The sequence below is a fragment of the Medicago sativa genome, chromosome 1, assembly GCF_051527215.1.
Source record: "Medicago sativa cultivar Bolivia chromosome 1, Bolivia_mono, whole genome shotgun sequence".
In the NCBI taxonomy this organism is placed as follows: Eukaryota; Viridiplantae; Streptophyta; class Magnoliopsida; order Fabales; family Fabaceae; genus Medicago; species Medicago sativa.
In genome coordinates this window covers 17,415,297-17,431,725 of record NC_140749.1, presented here as the reverse complement: position 1 = coordinate 17,431,725, position 16,429 = coordinate 17,415,297, and the positions used below count along the sequence as shown (strand labels likewise).

Genomic DNA, 16,429 nt, shown 5'->3' with positions numbered 1-16,429 from the left:
TCGTTTAATGGTTATATGCCAATGGGGAATGAAAATTTTCCGAGTGTTGGTGCACTTGAATTTCCCGAATTTTCAACAGAAATAACCCTTATTGTATTGCATTTTAAGTTAAGAAAATATAAATAAATTATTTAAATAAATTTGTTTTTACAAAAAACTAAAAAATAAATTGTTAAGTGTTTATTATTTTAATTTAATTATAATCAATAATTGTAATTTTATGTAATCATAAATACAAAAATATAAAATTAAATAAGAATATGAAATAAAAAGTGATGTGGTAGAGTGTTGAATGAAAAACCATTGGAGAAGGTAAAAGTTGAATGAGTGTTGAATTATTAGGTGGAAGAGAGAGAAAATGATGTGAAGTGTTGGGAATTGAAAAAGTGGATGTTGAGTTTTTATACCATTGTAAATCGTCTTACAAAATTCATAGTTTGTTGTGCCCCTGTAGGAACAAACCCTAAAACTTACATATCATGAATAACATTTGCACAAGTTAGAGTCTCTCAGTAGTACAATGCTACCTCCCAATGGAAGTGAATATGTTGTTACTTCCTCTTGATGCCCATCTCAAAAGAAAGTATTCACTAAATCTAAATCATCTTCACTACTCCCAACAATTTTACCTTGATCATAAGGGTTTCAATATCTGCATTGCAAACATCTCTATTTTGTGGTTGATTTGAAATTCAGAGTCAAATTCCCAATAATTTCAACATGAATAACCTCTATATCATACTCAATGCTATTATCAACAATCACATGATTGTTTTTCCGTCTAAAATAAATGTTTTATTTTTCCGAATTTCCTTATTACTCCCTTTCGTCATTATTATATTATTATAAGTAAAAATCAACTTTTTAAATTAATTCAATAAATGATATATTTTTTCAATAAAGATGATCTAAATGTTGATTTTTGCTTATAATAGTAACCGAAAATTTAACACCTAAATTATTGTATGTGCACTATGCTATTGATTGAGGCTGATTTAATCATTGACTAGATTGTGATTCTACATATCTTAAAAAACATTCTTTAAAAAAAAAATCTTAAAAAACATATATTTCAAAGCTTTGATGTTTACTGCGTTGAATCAATGACCACCGTTCAATCATTATTTATCCATTTCTTTTTTTGGTAGTGATTTATCCATTTCTTTAAAATAAATAATAAAGAGATATTCCAATAATTGTTTTTTTTTTATTTCTGTTTCTTTTTTACGAAAACAAAAAAACAAAAATGGTAGATATCCTGTAACATTTTACGCATACAACACGGAAACGACGACAAAACGTTTCCTCCTCGAAATCGAAATCAAATTAGGGATTTCACAAACCAATCATTCGATTCATTAACCCTAATTTCAAAATCATGCGACCACACAACGCCGTACACGTTGCAAATACGGTGCTTGAAGTCGCCGACCTCGCTTGGTCCGCCGTTGAATACCACCACCACCACCATCGCCACCGTGATCCTGCCGTCACACACGATGATAACGATAATTGCCCTTCCGACCAGGATTTTGAGGCTCTTCAATTGGAAAATCGACGACTCAGGAATTTGCTTGATCAGAATCTTAAGCTTCTCAATAATCTCTCTGAATCAAATTCATTCATCAATAATTGTCCTCCTGATGTATATATCCACATACCCTATTCTCTTTATTTTTATAATTTTTTGTTTCATTTTTTTTTTTTGATTAAAAATTGATTAAATAAAACATGGTTCTAAAAAAATGTGATTTTTTAATTGGGTGCTGACAAATTATGGAAAAAAAAAAAGATAAGAAACTATTTTGTTAATTGAATGATGTTGGATTTGTTGCTTTGTAATGATTGGTAATAGTGTTATGCAATATTGTTTGAAAAGATGGTTGAAACCCGACTTAGGAGGTTTGTGTATGTAGAGAGAAGAACATTATGTACTAATGAGAGTAGATCAGATGACGAGTACTATTACTTACCAGAGACAGAGGAAGATTTAGAAAAACCATAAGAAAAACTGTTAAAAAAGATCTTGAGATTAATGAGCTGGATAGCGATGATATATGATACGATGTTATGGTATTGTTTGATATGTGGCCGACCCCACTTAGTGGGATAATGCTTTGTTGTTGCTGTTGTTTCATGTTATGCAATATTGTTTCTCACCTATATTTACAAAATAGGATCTATTTTCATTCCAAAAGGGTTATTGATTAGTTTAGGAGCATTGAGTTTTGGGTGTTATTTACTTAAATTAGAGTTTAATGGCATATAATGTAAATTATATTTGCATTGCCATTTAATGGAAAAACCTTGCATGTTTTCATGTCGTACTGTACCATTAATTTTAAAATGCAGTTGGTAAAAACTGGGTGGCATGACAAAATAATAGATTTTTATTGGATGTTTGTGAAACTAGCTTACGATGACAATGCATATCCTTCCAACTTAGTGGTATGGTTTCTATTTTAATCATTTGTTTTGGTTGCTATTTGGTTGTAGTTGCACGTGCGATTAGCTGCTACAGTGAGGTCTGATGAGTACTTGACTCGACTCAAGGTTCTACAAGAGGAAACGGCTAGTGGTGGAAATCAATTTCCTTTTAAGGAGGCTACTGGTATTTAGTTAAACTTCTCTGCTGTTTATGGCTTCCTTGTATGCGATATTTGACAATTTGTTCTTTTGTGTTTTTTGTTGGTATTTGATAGAGGTTGATTATCAATCCGCTGATATTTTAATAAATGTCGACTCGAAAGAACCCAGTTGGTGGGTTTGGGTTGCTGATGAGACAGATCCGATTAATTTTGAGGAATGTAGTGGAATTGATGATGAAAGTTACCTGATCATCAGTGAGGAACATGTGGTTGATGGAGTTGCCAACTTTATGGCAAGATGCATTATGTCAAACCCAAAAGCTCGGGTATACACACTAACTTGATTCGCACACCAAAATGCATTGTTATAAATTTGATATGTCGCATCTGACATTGTTTGCTTCATTATAATGCAGAACTTGTCACCAGAGGAACTACAGAAAAGTAAGTTCGCTGTCAGATTACTATATCATGAATGATTTTTCCGTTCGCATTTCTTTACCCAAATTGTTAGAAGGATACAAAATTGTATCTTGACCTTGTAAAATGCTCTTGCTCAAATGGACTTGCTAAAGGTTCTACAATCCATTATTTCTATGCTGGATGGGTGAAACTCCTGTTTATTGCAATTATTAATTTATTATAATTTGTTTAATCAATTCACCATATGACTTTAACTATTGAGTTGTTAACTGATGACTATTATTTAGCATGAACTGTTACTGTAGATGAAGTTCCTTTTAAACATGAGTGTTTTTTTTGGGGGAAACGGAGATGATGGGAAGGGAAGAATTTTTATATACTGTTCTTGTCTGGTTTAAAATCACCACTGCATTAAGCTCCCATTTTCTACTCCTTCCATTTTTTGCCACCACACGACCCTACTGTATCCTAATAGCATTCGTCTTCTTTCTCAAGTCCTCACTGTTTTCCTTTGAACCAAACACTTTAATGTCTTTTATATCAAAATTTCTGATTTATGGGGGTTTGGCAGCTGGGAACCACTGTCATACTTTCAATTTCTGATGCTTGTTCGGTAGACTAGTTATTTTGTTCTTTCAACCATCAACAATTTTCACATTGACGTGATTTTGAATGAAGTGTCCAACTACGCACTTTTTGCTATCGTGACAAATTAAATACAAAATGTTTCTATCTCATGTTTTAAATTATCTGATGACAGATCTATCAAAAGCATTTGATGGTACAAGCAAACTGGAAAGGGTTTTAGATATTTGGAATGCTGGAAAGTTGTTTTATGCACTGTCTACATGGGGACTTGCTTTGGCAGGGTAACACTCTCTCCCTGAAACTGTTGTCATTGTTTCAATTTGTTTTTCACTTGAATTTAGCTCACTGTTTTTTAGCCTTAATTCAATTTCATTACAATTATTTAATGTTTTTATAACAGGCTGTACCAAAGTCGTTCATTGTTAAAAGTTGCGGCGAAGGGTGTTCATTCAGGCGGTAAACTCGCTCTCAAGATGAGGGCTCTAAAGATGGGCGTTCCACGAACATAGCAAATGTATAATGCATGGAGCTTGCAGTGCCTTGTTTGAAGAAAGCAATTTGTTAATTAGTACTTCCTACAAGTCATTGCTATTGTAAATAATTTGTAAATAACACTGTTTTTTGTTGCTACAAACCCTGCATTGGATTCCAATTATGTTGTTGTCTCGTTTGTAAATTGTATTAAATATTTAATTTAATTCATGAATGGTTTAATGCTCGTGTTTTGGTAGACCATCCCCAATAACAATAAGCAAGGCTTAGCTTCTCAAGCCTTGGTACCTACTACATAGTAGGCACACTCAACTAGAGAGAGAAGGCGAAGTGTCTTTTGCCCACTTTGCTTTATTTTGCCAAATTTTTTTTTGGTTACAAATGCAAAAGCAAGAATTGAAAAATAAAAACAACGGGAAATGACTAAGGTCGAGGATGCATAATCTTTGAGGCATCAAATTGAAGCAAAGTCTTCAAGCCTTCAGGACGTGATTCCAAATCTTCATATTAATATTGGGATTAGTCACTTTAGTTTCTGAATAGGAAAGGAGTCGGCACTTTAGTCCCTGAATACAGATAAATTGCAAAATAGTCCCTGAATGTAGACTTTGTTAGTCTATTTAGTCCTTGAATGTAGACTTCGTTAGTCACTTTAGTCCCTGAAATTGACCAACAGAGTCTACATTCAGGGACTGTTTTGCAATTTCTCTGCATGCAGGGATTGGTTCTATAAATAATATTAATAGGGGAATTAGTCACTTTAGTCCATGAATGAGAAATGAGATTACTCATTTCTCATTCATGGACTAAAGTGACTAATTCCCCTATTAATATTATTTATAGAACCAAACTTTGCAAGAAAATCTGCACATGCATTATTCCCTTCTCCAAGAGTGCGAGAAAGATTTTGGTTTTTTTTTTTTTGGTGTCCAGGGATTGAACCCCAGACCTTGCATATATTATGCATTGTCCTTACCAACTAAGCTATGCTCACCGGGACAGAAAGATTTTGGTTTAATTGTACTTTTAGCCCTCTTGGTTTTATAATTGTGCGATTTTAACCCTGCATCCACTAATCATCAATCAATTAACGACACGACATCACTATGCGTTCGGGGAAGTGAAAAATAATATTTTTTTAAATTTAAAAAAAATCGCCCCACCAATTCCTTCTTCTCCCTCCAAATCAAAACCTCAATTCTTTTTCACTCTTTTTTTGGCAGTGTTACAATGTAACGAGACAAAAATAATTCTATTTCACTCTCATCATTGCTATTAGACTCCCATCTTTTCTCTTACTCTCACATTTAAATAAATAATATAACTGTATATTAAACTAATAAGAACACAACTTCCACTACCAATAAAATAATGGTTATCGTAAAAACTGAAAATGTGTTAACTTACTAGTCCATGTATGCTATATCTTCCGCTAAAAAGTGTTAACTTACTTGTTAAAGCATCTGCATTCATGCCACCAATATGAGTGGTATAAATGGGTCACACATACATTATATTACTTCATACTTTCCAATTATTTAAATCACTCAACTACATTTTTTATATATCCATACTACCACTCATCTAAAACTCTAAAATGGGTTCCACTAAATCCACAATAATCAATCATAATATGACAAATATGTGTTATTTGTACTTTATATATATTTTTATTTTGTCCTTCAAAAAAAAAAAATTATTCTAAAACCATCGTAGCTTTGCAGTGGAACGGTGACAAATTTCTGGTTGCCTTTCAAACGTAAATGTCCACATGTTTCTGACACAATGTCTCTTGCATCAGTAAAGATTCGGTATTTTTCAACCTCTAGGAGTATGCTCTTAGCAAGGTTGTCGAAATCGGGACTTTACTTCAGGTCGAAAGGGAATAGCAAAATCGGGACTCGTAAAATCGCAATCAAAATCGAAGGATTTTACTCAAGGACTTTTGTAGAATCGATATAGGAAATTGTAAAATCGCAATCAAAATCGATGGATTTTACCTAAAAATAATAATACTAAATATATGTTATAAATGATATATAGTCATAAATGACTTAGTTTATAAGAAATCGTAAAATCGCAAACAAAATTGTAGGATTTTGCCTAGTTTAGGATTCTACTATGGATTTAAGTCGTTGAAGGTGAAAAAAGTCGCAAAATCCTGGATTTTAGGATTTAAGTCGGGATTTTGACAACAATGGCTCTTAGATTTTGACATTAAAATATCATGAAACAATAAATTTTTATAATTTTGTCAATAAATAAATAAATAAATAAATTTTTATAATTATATTGAAGACAGTTGTAAAATGATTACAAGTCAAAATTCAATTAATTTTAATAATTTTTTGACCACCTCTCAATTTTTTTTTAACCAAACATTTTTACTTCATGAATAAGTTTTTTTAACGGTTTTCATCAGTTAGTTTAATCATAGGTGTATCATTTTACTGACACATTTAAGGTTATGTCTTTTTTTTGACAAGACACGTTTAAGGATATGATGATTGATTACTCCTAAATAATGATGAGTATCTAACATGTTTTTACTTTTTTTAAATGTTTAATTTAATATAATAGATTTTGTCCTAAGTAGCTAACTGCGTTACCGTTTTCCGTTACCCTCCCAAATCCCAATATATATCAAAAACCCCAATTTCTCAATTCCACCCCAAATTGAACCCTAATTCCTCACACCATGAACAACCCAACTGATCTCAATTCACCGAATCAGAAACCAGTAGCTGAACAACAACAACAAGGATCATGCACTCCGGAAAACACCTTCAAGAAGAGAAAATCCCCTTCAAAATCCACTCCTCGGAAAAAAACCTCCAGGGTAATTTAATCAACACAATTGTTATTATTACTGTGTTTTTGTTGTTGTTATGCTGTTAATTTTAGCTGTAATGTGGTTAATTAGTGTAATTCACTGTTGTATTGATCAGTGAGAGTGTGAATTGAATTTTGAGAGTTGGAAAGAGAATTGTGTAATTGAGGGTTTTGTGATGTGTTTGTTATTACTGTATGCAGAATAATACGCCGAAGAAAAACGGGTCGGTTAATGGAGTTAAGGGAACTGGTTCGCCTGACGTGGCTCGGAAAATTGATCTGCGGTTGGAGGCGAAATTGTCAGCTGAGGTTAGTGTTCGATTCATCGGAGTTTTGGTTAAAAAAATAGACTTTTTCGGGGATTTGTGTTTTGCGAAAATATTTATAAGGGTTTACGTCGCTGAACTTGAAACATTTATTATGAGTTATGACTGTGAGTTTGTGTAAGTTGGGTTTATTTGTTGCTTATGTATGATGTGATGTGTAGTTTTAATGAGTTTCTTTTATCTCTAATTGGATTAGGAAAATTCGAGGATGTTTGCGGGACGACAAATGCATCCGTTTTTTTCGTTGTGTAAGGTGGAAAAGAAATTTAAGGATTCGGGTGATTCTGAAAGCAGTTTGTCTGCTGCTAAGAGGGAGAGTGGAAGAACTAACTGTGGTCCTATTCATGTATTTGAAGATATTACGGTATGCTACTATGACAGTTCTTTCTATGATTTAATGTGGTAGCTTGATTTGAGATAAGGTTAGGTGTTTAATGTCTATATGCATACCTTTTGTAATGGGGTTTTGAGTTTGTGTGTGTGTTAAGTAAACAATTTGCTTTAGAAGGTAAAGTTAGGAATGTTAGGAATCACATTTGTTGATGAGAATATCAATTGATGTATGAAGCACGGATACGGACACCGGACACGACATGGACACTGACACGCCAACACCGCTAGTAATTTGAGAAAATCACATAATTCAGTGTAATTATATGTGTCAGTGTTGTGTTGGTGTCGGACACAACCACGTGTCTGACACCGGGACACGCCTAATTCGAGGAGTGTCCGTGCTTCATAAGTTGATGATGTTATATCTACATGTACATGCATAACAAACACGGTTGAGATTCCTTATTCTACCCTTTAAGTGAGAGCTCACCCACTTTATTGGTTTTAAATTCTGTTATTTTACTTTTGTTTGAGTTAGCCATAAAATTTGCTAATGCAGGATGATACTTCATCTCTTGACTGGAGTGATTGGACATTTTTGGGAAATACCACCATTGTAGATTGTAGTCCAGAAAGTTCAAAATTTTCTGTTATGGAGGGTTCTGTTGAACCCTTAAATTTTGATAACTTTCTTAGTGGTGTAAAATCCTCAAGCACATCCATTTCTCAGAATGCCTTGTCTTATTCAGATGATACACTACCTACACAGTCAGAACACATGATGCAAATGTTACCAGAAAACTCAGCTCTAGCCAATGAGATAGAAACATGCCCTTTAAAGCCGGAAGATGCTAAAGTGGTATGTAATTTGTTGTATAATCTAATTAACAAATGCTCGTAGTAACCTTCCCCCTTTGCACAACTGTTGGTAATCATGGAAACTAGTTTAGAGGGGGAAGTATACCTCAGCTTTGTGTCAATGATTTGTTGTTGTTGTTTCCAAAAATTATTACCAGGACTTGGAGGTGGATGAAGGCAGTACTGTATCAGGGCAAGCATGCAATACCAGAAAATCAGATGCTGAGCCACCGAGTAGGTACAACATTCAATTATGTCACCGACCTGACTAATTTCACTCAGTTTCCCTTGGTAGTGTAGCAATGGGATATATTGATCATTTAAAAGACAATGGCTGTATTTTCCTTGCTTGTTTTTCTAATAAGACTATAATAACTTTTTAAATCCCCGTGCAAAAATTAGCTAGCAAATTTATTTCCTGATAGTGAGGTTTTCCCTTGTATCATATTGCAGAATGAGTTCTTTCTGCCAAAGTTGTGAAGATAAGGCTGAGAGCAGCTTATGGATACGCAAGTACAAACCAACAAAAGCCTCAGAGGTCTGACATTTCTAGTTCACAGCATATTCTTTTCTAAAAAGTAAAATCTGAAGTTGCATATTTTTATTTTAAATTTTCATACTTCCTGAACCATACTTTTCTTGTTTTATGATAATTATTTAGGTATGCGGTAATGATGCATCCCTGAATTTCTTGCGTGACTGGTTACATCATTGGCATGAAAGACGTTATCAAAACAGAAAGGATTCCTCTAACAAGGATCAAACTGACATACCAGATGGTGATGGTGATTATAACTGTCCTGATTGTGACTATGCTTCAAAAGATGTTAGCGAGGAGGGTTCCCTGAAGAATGTTCTTTTAATTACAGGACCAGTTGGGGTATGTAGAATTATATCTGTCACAACTGTGACATACACTCGATGGATATATAATTTTGCTGTTGTGCTATTAATGTCATGATTATATAACCATTTCAGGATTGAACTCTTTGAACCTTCTGCACTTTAAGAATCATTTGATTGAAATAGCTGTATTTTATTAATTTGATTTTTAAATAAAATTTCTAAAACACCCATGTCTTCCGTTGTGCTTTTGAGTATTGGGTTACCTCCTCCATTTAACTATGTATGATCATCAAATATTCAGAAAATTTCAGTAATTTAATTGGGTTTCTAGTGATAATACACTGGACAATTATCTTTGTTTTCTTGGTATTTTGATTTTAATGAAATAAGCGTATGAAGTCCAAAATTTTCCGCTTGTGCTTTCTAAAATTTTCTTGGCATGAATTAGTGTAACATAGTTGCTCCTCTGCTCAATTATGCATAATAGCTGTCCATGAAAATTCTGTAAGTCTTGAATCTTGGTATTCTGAAGGTACTGTTTTTGTATAAAATCTAAAATTTCCCATTTTTGCCCTTTTAAAGTTTCTTGCCATGGCTATGTAGAACGTATTTGTTGAAAATTCAGAAAATTATCACTCTATGTGCTCCCAGATTCATGTTTTCTGTGTATACACTTGTTCATAACTTCATATTGGTTGCTGAAGCATGAGTCTGTCATATTGCAGAGTGGCAAGTCTGCAGCTGTCTATGCTTGTGCCCAAGAACAAGGGTTTGAGGTTTTAGAGGTATCTTTATTTATAAATATGTTTTGGTTATTTATGCTTTCAACTGATTCATTTGTCACAATAATATTCATTGATCTCATGCACCTATAAATCCCAAATAGTCAATTTTTTAAAAGCATATATATGGTCAAGCATGCATAGGAATTAATTAGCCAAATTGGGACACATTTTGACATAGTGCTAAGCTTGCCTTTTCTATATTTCAGAGTTTACGCCGTTTCTTGCCTAATATGAAGTATACATAGACGTGCAAAAGGATCTAACTAAAGTTTCTAATCCGTTTACTCGCCCACAAATTACTGCTGATATGCTAATCGCCAAGTTATCTTTTTTACCCTCATACTTAGGTATTTAGCTAAAACGACACCTTTACCACCTTGCATAAGGGACTAATCAACATCTTCCAATTGAATCAAGAAGTGACACATAAATGATTTGCATTTACTAAAGCCTAACTAGAAATAACTTCTCATCCAAAACCTTCTCACTCTGACCAAAAGATTTCATTGTTTAAATATTTGGACAATCAAGAATTTCCTTTTCAGAAACAGCGTCAAAAGAATGACCTTTTAGAAGAGAATCCTATTTGAAATCTTAACAATCCAAACTTAAAATATTGTTAACATTGGCAATTTGTTGTTAAGAAAGCACTTTCACTCCTTGCAACTTGCAAGCTACAATCAGAGTTAGGACACTCTTCCTGCACTGACCATTTTGTGGCTTTTTTCCTTTAGATCATCCTTAAGTAGACCTTCATCAACTTCAAAATTATCCTTGTCCTTTCTGAAAATTGGAAGTCTAACCTATAAGTTTCACCAAGCTCAGCACTTATTGAGAATGCTCTTTCGCTCCTAGTTGTAGTAAGTTGCTATTAATGTCAAAACACATTGACTGAACATCCTGTGTTGCTTATATTCTGCCTTAATTCATTAAGAAGCAGGCTTTCACTGTTTTCAGGGTATCCATATTATTATCATTTTAAGATGGTGAAAACTAGGATTAGGTGGTTTGGGCATGTAGAGAGAAGACCTGTAGATTTTGAAGTAAGGAGGGTAGATAAGATGGAGGGTAGTCAAATCACTAGAGGCAGAGGAAGACGTAGGAAAACAATAAAAGAAACTATTAAGAAAGATCTAGAGATTAATGAGCTGGATAAAAATATGGTTTATGATAGAACATTATGACGTTGTGTGATCCATATAGCCCACCCCACTTAAAGGGATAAGGCTTGGTTGTTGTTGTTGTTGTAAGCTCTGCCTCCTCCATGCAGACAAAAACTGATTCTACTTCAACCACTTTGTTTTCAACTTTGAGTGCAGAGAAAACTCAGACCCTCTAAAAGTGCAGAAAGTGCTTTTGTGGAGTTAGGAGTATCAAGAGTCATACCCTAAGGATCCATCACTTACTTTCTTAATAACCCTGTTGTCTCCTTTCCTATAAACATCAGTATAGCAGTGTTGGAAATCATTACTTTTTTGGCATTTTACTGCCTGATCCTCAATAGGAAGTATATTGAAAAATGATGTGGCGTGCGTCTTGGCATTCCTATGAGCATTCTTTCTAAAAAATATCGTTAAGTTGCTAAAAAAATTCCTTTCTCTGTTTTTACGAAACTGTAATTTCAGTTATCAATTTGGCCATAACTATTAAAGGTTATCTCTGTAATTTCAGTTATCAATTTGGCCATAACTATTAAAGGTTATCTCTATTGTCAACAGCTCAATACATCGGATTGTCGAAATGCGACTGCTGTCAAGCAGTATTTTGGAGATGCTCTTGGATCACAATGTGTCAAAAGGTTTGTTAAGAGCTAAGCATTACCAAGTGTTTTTGAAGTCCATAGATGTCTTAAATCTTAAGCAATAAGCTTTTAATGTTGGCTGGACTGGTTCTGGTATTCATTTTCCACTGAGAAAGAGACCTTCTTCCTTAATTCAATTTTATTTTAATATAATCAAGTTAGTTGTTTTAAGAAGCACTTCTATCACGATACTGTGCTAACATAATTTATATGCTCTATATCTCAGTTTAGTGGAACACACTGTGAGTTCACAGAAGAAAACTGTGAAATTGCTCCAAGCTCCAGCTTCGCCTAATGTTAAAGAAGCTAAAGAGATGGATCATGATGTGATTGAAATGATAACCCTATCCGATGATGGAGCTCATGGTCCTGGTGGAACGTCTCAGAAGTTGCATGCCATTGATAATACACTTACATCTGATGTTGTTCAAACTTTAATTTTAGTTGAGGATGTGGACATCCTTTTTCCTGAAGATCGTGGATGTATTGCTGCCATACAACACATTGCCGAAACAGCAAAAGGACCAATTATATTGACCAGCAACAGTGAGTTTGCATATTTCAATAGTGCATTACTGCTCAACATATAGCTTCGATCAATGTATTAACGTGTTCATTTTTTTAAATTAGGTAAAAAGGCTGGTCTGCCAAATAACTTTTGTAGACTACATGTTTCTTTCTCATTGCCATTGCCAGATGAGTTGCTTCGTCACTTGTTAACGGTATGTGCTTTAGGATCTCTAACCCCTTAAAAGAAGGGAAAATGGAAAGATTGAAAGTGAAATTTATGTCTTCTGTGGACAACCTGCAGGTTTGCGCCACAGAAGAAGTCAACGCCGAACCTCTTTTACTTGAGAAGTTTATCCAGTCTTGTGACAGAGATATTCGTAAAACCATTCTGCATCTTCAGTTCTGGTTCCAGAATAAAAAATATAGCAAAGGTGACACAGCATACCCTTTTAAGATGAAGATATTGTTTAATTGATAACCATATATTCGATAAATCTTCTGATTATTTGATTGAAATATATTCTATTAGATATATTCCCTATCTTCAAATTGTTATTTTTTTTTTTTAACGACGGCCAACAAAATGTTGTGGTTTATGTTTAGAACTATATTGCGAATATGCATTTATATGACATACAAGGAAACCATAACTCTTCAACTTTTGGATTGTTACTGTGTACTTTGATTGTTCTCTTACGTAATATAATTTACAATTCCCATTTATCTTTTCCCCAATGGAATGGCTTGGTGAAACTTGTGATTTATTTTCTTACTGTCCAGACAAGAAAGTGCAGACATTATATGGCTCACTTCCTTTTGATCTTGAGGCTGGTCATAAGATACTACAAAAGATGATACCCTGGAGTTTCCCCTCAGAGTTATCCAAACTAATTGAGAACGAAGTTGCCAAGTCAATAACTACAATGGAAAACAACTCAAGCTGGGAAGGGTTAGTTAAGGAAGAGCCTTGCATCAATGAGAAGGAAAATAACTTAGATGTTCCGTGTATGGGGGATGATTATTTAGAGTTCATGAAGACGATTAGATCTATTCCAGACCGCGGTGAGTTTGAAAGTCAATATAGTGCTATCTCTGAGTTATATAGTTGTTCTGGACCCTCAGTAACATCCTCTTGGCAAAAGAGTTGTTCTGGACCCTCAGTAACATCCTCTTGGCAAAAGGACCAAAGTAAATTTGTAGTGATGTCCACTGATGCTATGGATAAGGATCCAAATAATAGACATTCCGTAGACGTTCATGACGAAGCTGACAAGAGACAGTCCCTTGAAGGCAACGCTGATTCTTCCTTTAACTTTCTATTGAATCAAAGCTATGCCAGTACGTCTTTTGGTGAGCTACTGCATTCTGGTTTGGAAGATTCAGAGGTGGAACAGTATAAATATTTAGAAACAAATAATGATGCATGTTTAAACAACACACATAAACCACTTGATATGTCCTGGTTTCCAGAATCAAGATTTGTTTCCGAGACTGCATTTCAAAACAGAACAGAAACAGAGTCTACAGTTGTGTCTTCTAGCGGCCATCTTGCTTGTCCGGTAGATGTTTCTCTGAGTAATGAGTTGAGACCATTCTCTTTCAGCGTTTGTCAGCGCTTGGCCAAAGTGCCTCAAGGTCCAGATTTGTTGGTGACTACTGAAATTCCCAAATCTTCTCCAAGAGCAATAGCACCAGATTTTTGTGATGACAGCATGGAAATCGCAACTGTGTATAACCCGATGGATGAGTGCAGTCACTCTGATTTTAAGTTGGAGTCAAAATTTGTTGATTCTAGTCCATCTATGGAGATCGATACAGTGCAAAATGTGTGGAGGAAACTTCGAACAGATTTGAAACAGCATGCCAGCTCAGAACAGATAGGTGCTATCAAAGTTGTTAAGCTTGCTAGCGGGCTAAGCAATCTAATTTCAGAGGCTGACTTGTTGTTTCGCAATCACCAACAAAAACAATGTGTAAGTTCCTTGATAAAATTGTTTTTCTTCAATCGTATTGTACCTTTACTCTCGTGACGATAATATGCTGAACATGCAGGGTATTATGGAATCTCCAACTTCCCTGTCTGATGAAGACACATTTAGTTGGTATGATGAGCAAATGATGATGTCAACTGTTGCTGTGCATGGTTTTTGCTTTTATGCCAAGCATATAGCAGAAGCGGGATCGAAATTGGGTTTTGAGGACAGGGTAGACATAACTTCAGAGATGTTGGCTTCTACTACAAATATTATGGCTTTGGGGAAGTTATCCAGACAGGACCACACCAAAACCATGAGTAGCTATAGTAAAGAGATTTTAGAGGTGAACGACCGAAGAAACGATAAGAGGTATATAAATAGACATGGCTTTCATTTTTTGCGCTGTCTTTCTTAATTTTTTTTCTTCATTATTTCTGAATATCTGCCTCAATTTAGCAGCATGCAATACAACGAAAGCAGAACATCTCTGTTCAACGTGATCCGATCCATTGTTCCTGCAAGATCATCAACAACGGCAATTAAAGACATTGCATTCAGTGAACTTCTTTCGTCACTGCGCCAAATTTCAATTTCAGAGGATTTCCGCATTTCACAAGGTGTTAAAAAGATGAGGAAAGGAAGGTACGTATGTGTGCGAAGCAAATTAAGCTGTTTTCAGTCTTTTGAATGATTGAAAAAGTTAACCAGAAAACTCTTAAATGATTTTCTTAATGTTTTAATGCAGGCGGAACGCTGAACATTATTTGAGCAGAGGTAAAATGGTGTTGTCTCCTGAAGATATATCATTGGTTTGTGAAGGTGATTTGTACAGGAAGATATCTTCACAGTATGCTGCTAACATGGAAATCAACTGTACATGATTAAACATTGTAGCTTAGATTTCATTTGATAATAGGGCCATTCATTCTTTAACATATTTTAGTTATTTAGTTACATACACAAGAAGCTTTGACATTGTTGATGATTGGCATAGGACTAGGCTCATATAGTTTATTTTCCCTGTGATTATTATGATCATCATGGGTCGGGATTGTAAATTAAATAGAGCAGCAATAGGATTCGAATAAGATAGAATTTGAATAAGAAGTAGAAATAGTGAAAACGATTCATTATTTTGTAAACTATCATTTTTAAAATAATCTTATTTTCTTTCACTAGAGTTGTATGTCAGCTTCCTTGTGTTTGTGCAGCAAAACTGTGATCTTAGAATGTTGCTTTGTTTGTCGAACAGGATCTTCAAGTCTTTAATTTGGACGGGTTTGTCACGCCGTTTTGATAGTTTCAACCACTGAATTTTTCCATGTAGGAATATTCACTGTTTGGGATTTGGTTTGAAATAGAAATTTCATTTGATTCTAAACTATGCGATTAAGTGAAATTAAACAGTCTGGGTTTACTTGGAAAATCAATTTAAAACACTAATTACTCTTAGCTTAACTGGCAACTGATGAAATTCTTAGGCTGAATATTTGTGGTGTCTCGGGTTCAAAGTCGGGGTCACCCATTTGTTTCTATGGTCATACATTAGAATCACCCATTTGATTCCACATACATGTTATTATTGCCATTTTTCTTCTGAACAATTACTCTATTAGACTTTATTATGATTAGAATCATGTCCGGAGTATCGACTTCGATTCTGATCTAAAAAATTTATTAGTCAAACTTTACTTACCTCTCGAATTAACAACATCACTAGAGTCTTTTTAGTTTTTCCCCTTATTAGTTTTGGCCACCTTTCTTGTTCTCCTTGAGAGAATTTTGCTATGCTTGATTTCTCTCTGAATCCATGATAAATTCCGTCCACAACTTAAACATATGTATACATACGGCCAATTTTAAATATCAATATCTGCCTTTTTCTTTCATTCTATGTGATGTTGTCATGAATCATGATCTAAAATTAACTCCTATACATTGGTAGGTTTATTTTAATTAGTGCCACACACATGTGGTTACAACTTAGAACACACATTTAGGATTTTTGTGTGTATTAACTCAGTCAGGTTTATAGGAGAATTAACCCACTTAGGTTTATAGGCAGGGCCGT

At 34.4% G+C, this 16,429-nt stretch overlaps 2 protein-coding genes across 4 annotated transcripts; both read left to right on the top strand.

Annotated features, from left to right (window-relative positions):
• The first annotated feature begins 1,275 nt into the window (after positions 1–1,275).
• LOC146953210 (elongation factor) lies at positions 1,276–4,317 on the top strand. Its single transcript, XM_085708400.1, has 6 exons — positions 1,276–1,645; positions 2,497–2,611; positions 2,703–2,914; positions 3,005–3,032; positions 3,772–3,880; positions 4,000–4,317. Exons 1-6 carry the CDS (start codon positions 1,379–1,381, stop codon positions 4,106–4,108), a joined length of 840 nt encoding a protein of 279 aa, XP_085564526.1. The 5' UTR covers positions 1,276–1,378; the 3' UTR covers positions 4,109–4,317.
• A 2,442-nt stretch (positions 4,318–6,759) lies between these two features.
• Positions 6,760–15,536, top strand: LOC146953209 (uncharacterized). 3 transcript variants are annotated; one of them, XM_085708390.1, is made up of 16 exons: positions 6,760–6,930; positions 7,125–7,232; positions 7,446–7,613; positions 8,332–8,441; positions 8,599–8,678; positions 8,894–8,978; positions 9,102–9,320; positions 10,012–10,071; positions 11,790–11,869; positions 12,099–12,418; positions 12,503–12,594; positions 12,684–12,813; positions 13,163–14,355; positions 14,435–14,727; positions 14,815–15,000; positions 15,104–15,536. In XM_085708390.1, exons 4-16 carry the CDS (start codon positions 8,361–8,363, stop codon positions 15,237–15,239), a joined length of 2,955 nt encoding a protein of 984 aa, XP_085564516.1. In that variant the 5' UTR covers positions 6,760–6,930; positions 7,125–7,232; positions 7,446–7,613; positions 8,332–8,360; the 3' UTR covers positions 15,240–15,536. The 3 variants fall into 3 exon arrangements, with proteins under 3 accessions (XP_085564516.1, XP_085564511.1, XP_085564509.1); XM_085708385.1 differs by having other exon boundaries at positions 8,142–8,441; positions 14,818–15,000; XM_085708383.1 differs by having other exon boundaries at positions 8,142–8,441.
• Positions 15,537–16,429: the final 893 nt, after the last annotated feature.

Coding starts and splice junctions, on each gene's coding strand:
- LOC146953210 (XM_085708400.1), top strand. CDS start 1,379: ATGCGACCACACAACGCCGTACACGTTGCAAATACGGTGCTTGAAGTC. Junction 2,612..2,702: donor TCCTTTTAAGGAGGCTACTG/GTATTTAGTTAA, acceptor GGTATTTGATAG/AGGTTGATTATCAATCCGCT. Junction 3,881..3,999: donor TGGGGACTTGCTTTGGCAGG/GTAACACTCTCT, acceptor TTTTTATAACAG/GCTGTACCAAAGTCGTTCAT.
- LOC146953209 (XM_085708383.1), top strand. CDS start 6,790: ATGAACAACCCAACTGATCTCAATTCACCGAATCAGAAACCAGTAGCT. Junction 8,679..8,893: donor GATGCTGAGCCACCGAGTAG/GTACAACATTCA, acceptor ATCATATTGCAG/AATGAGTTCTTTCTGCCAAA. Junction 9,321..10,011: donor TAATTACAGGACCAGTTGGG/GTATGTAGAATT, acceptor GTCATATTGCAG/AGTGGCAAGTCTGCAGCTGT.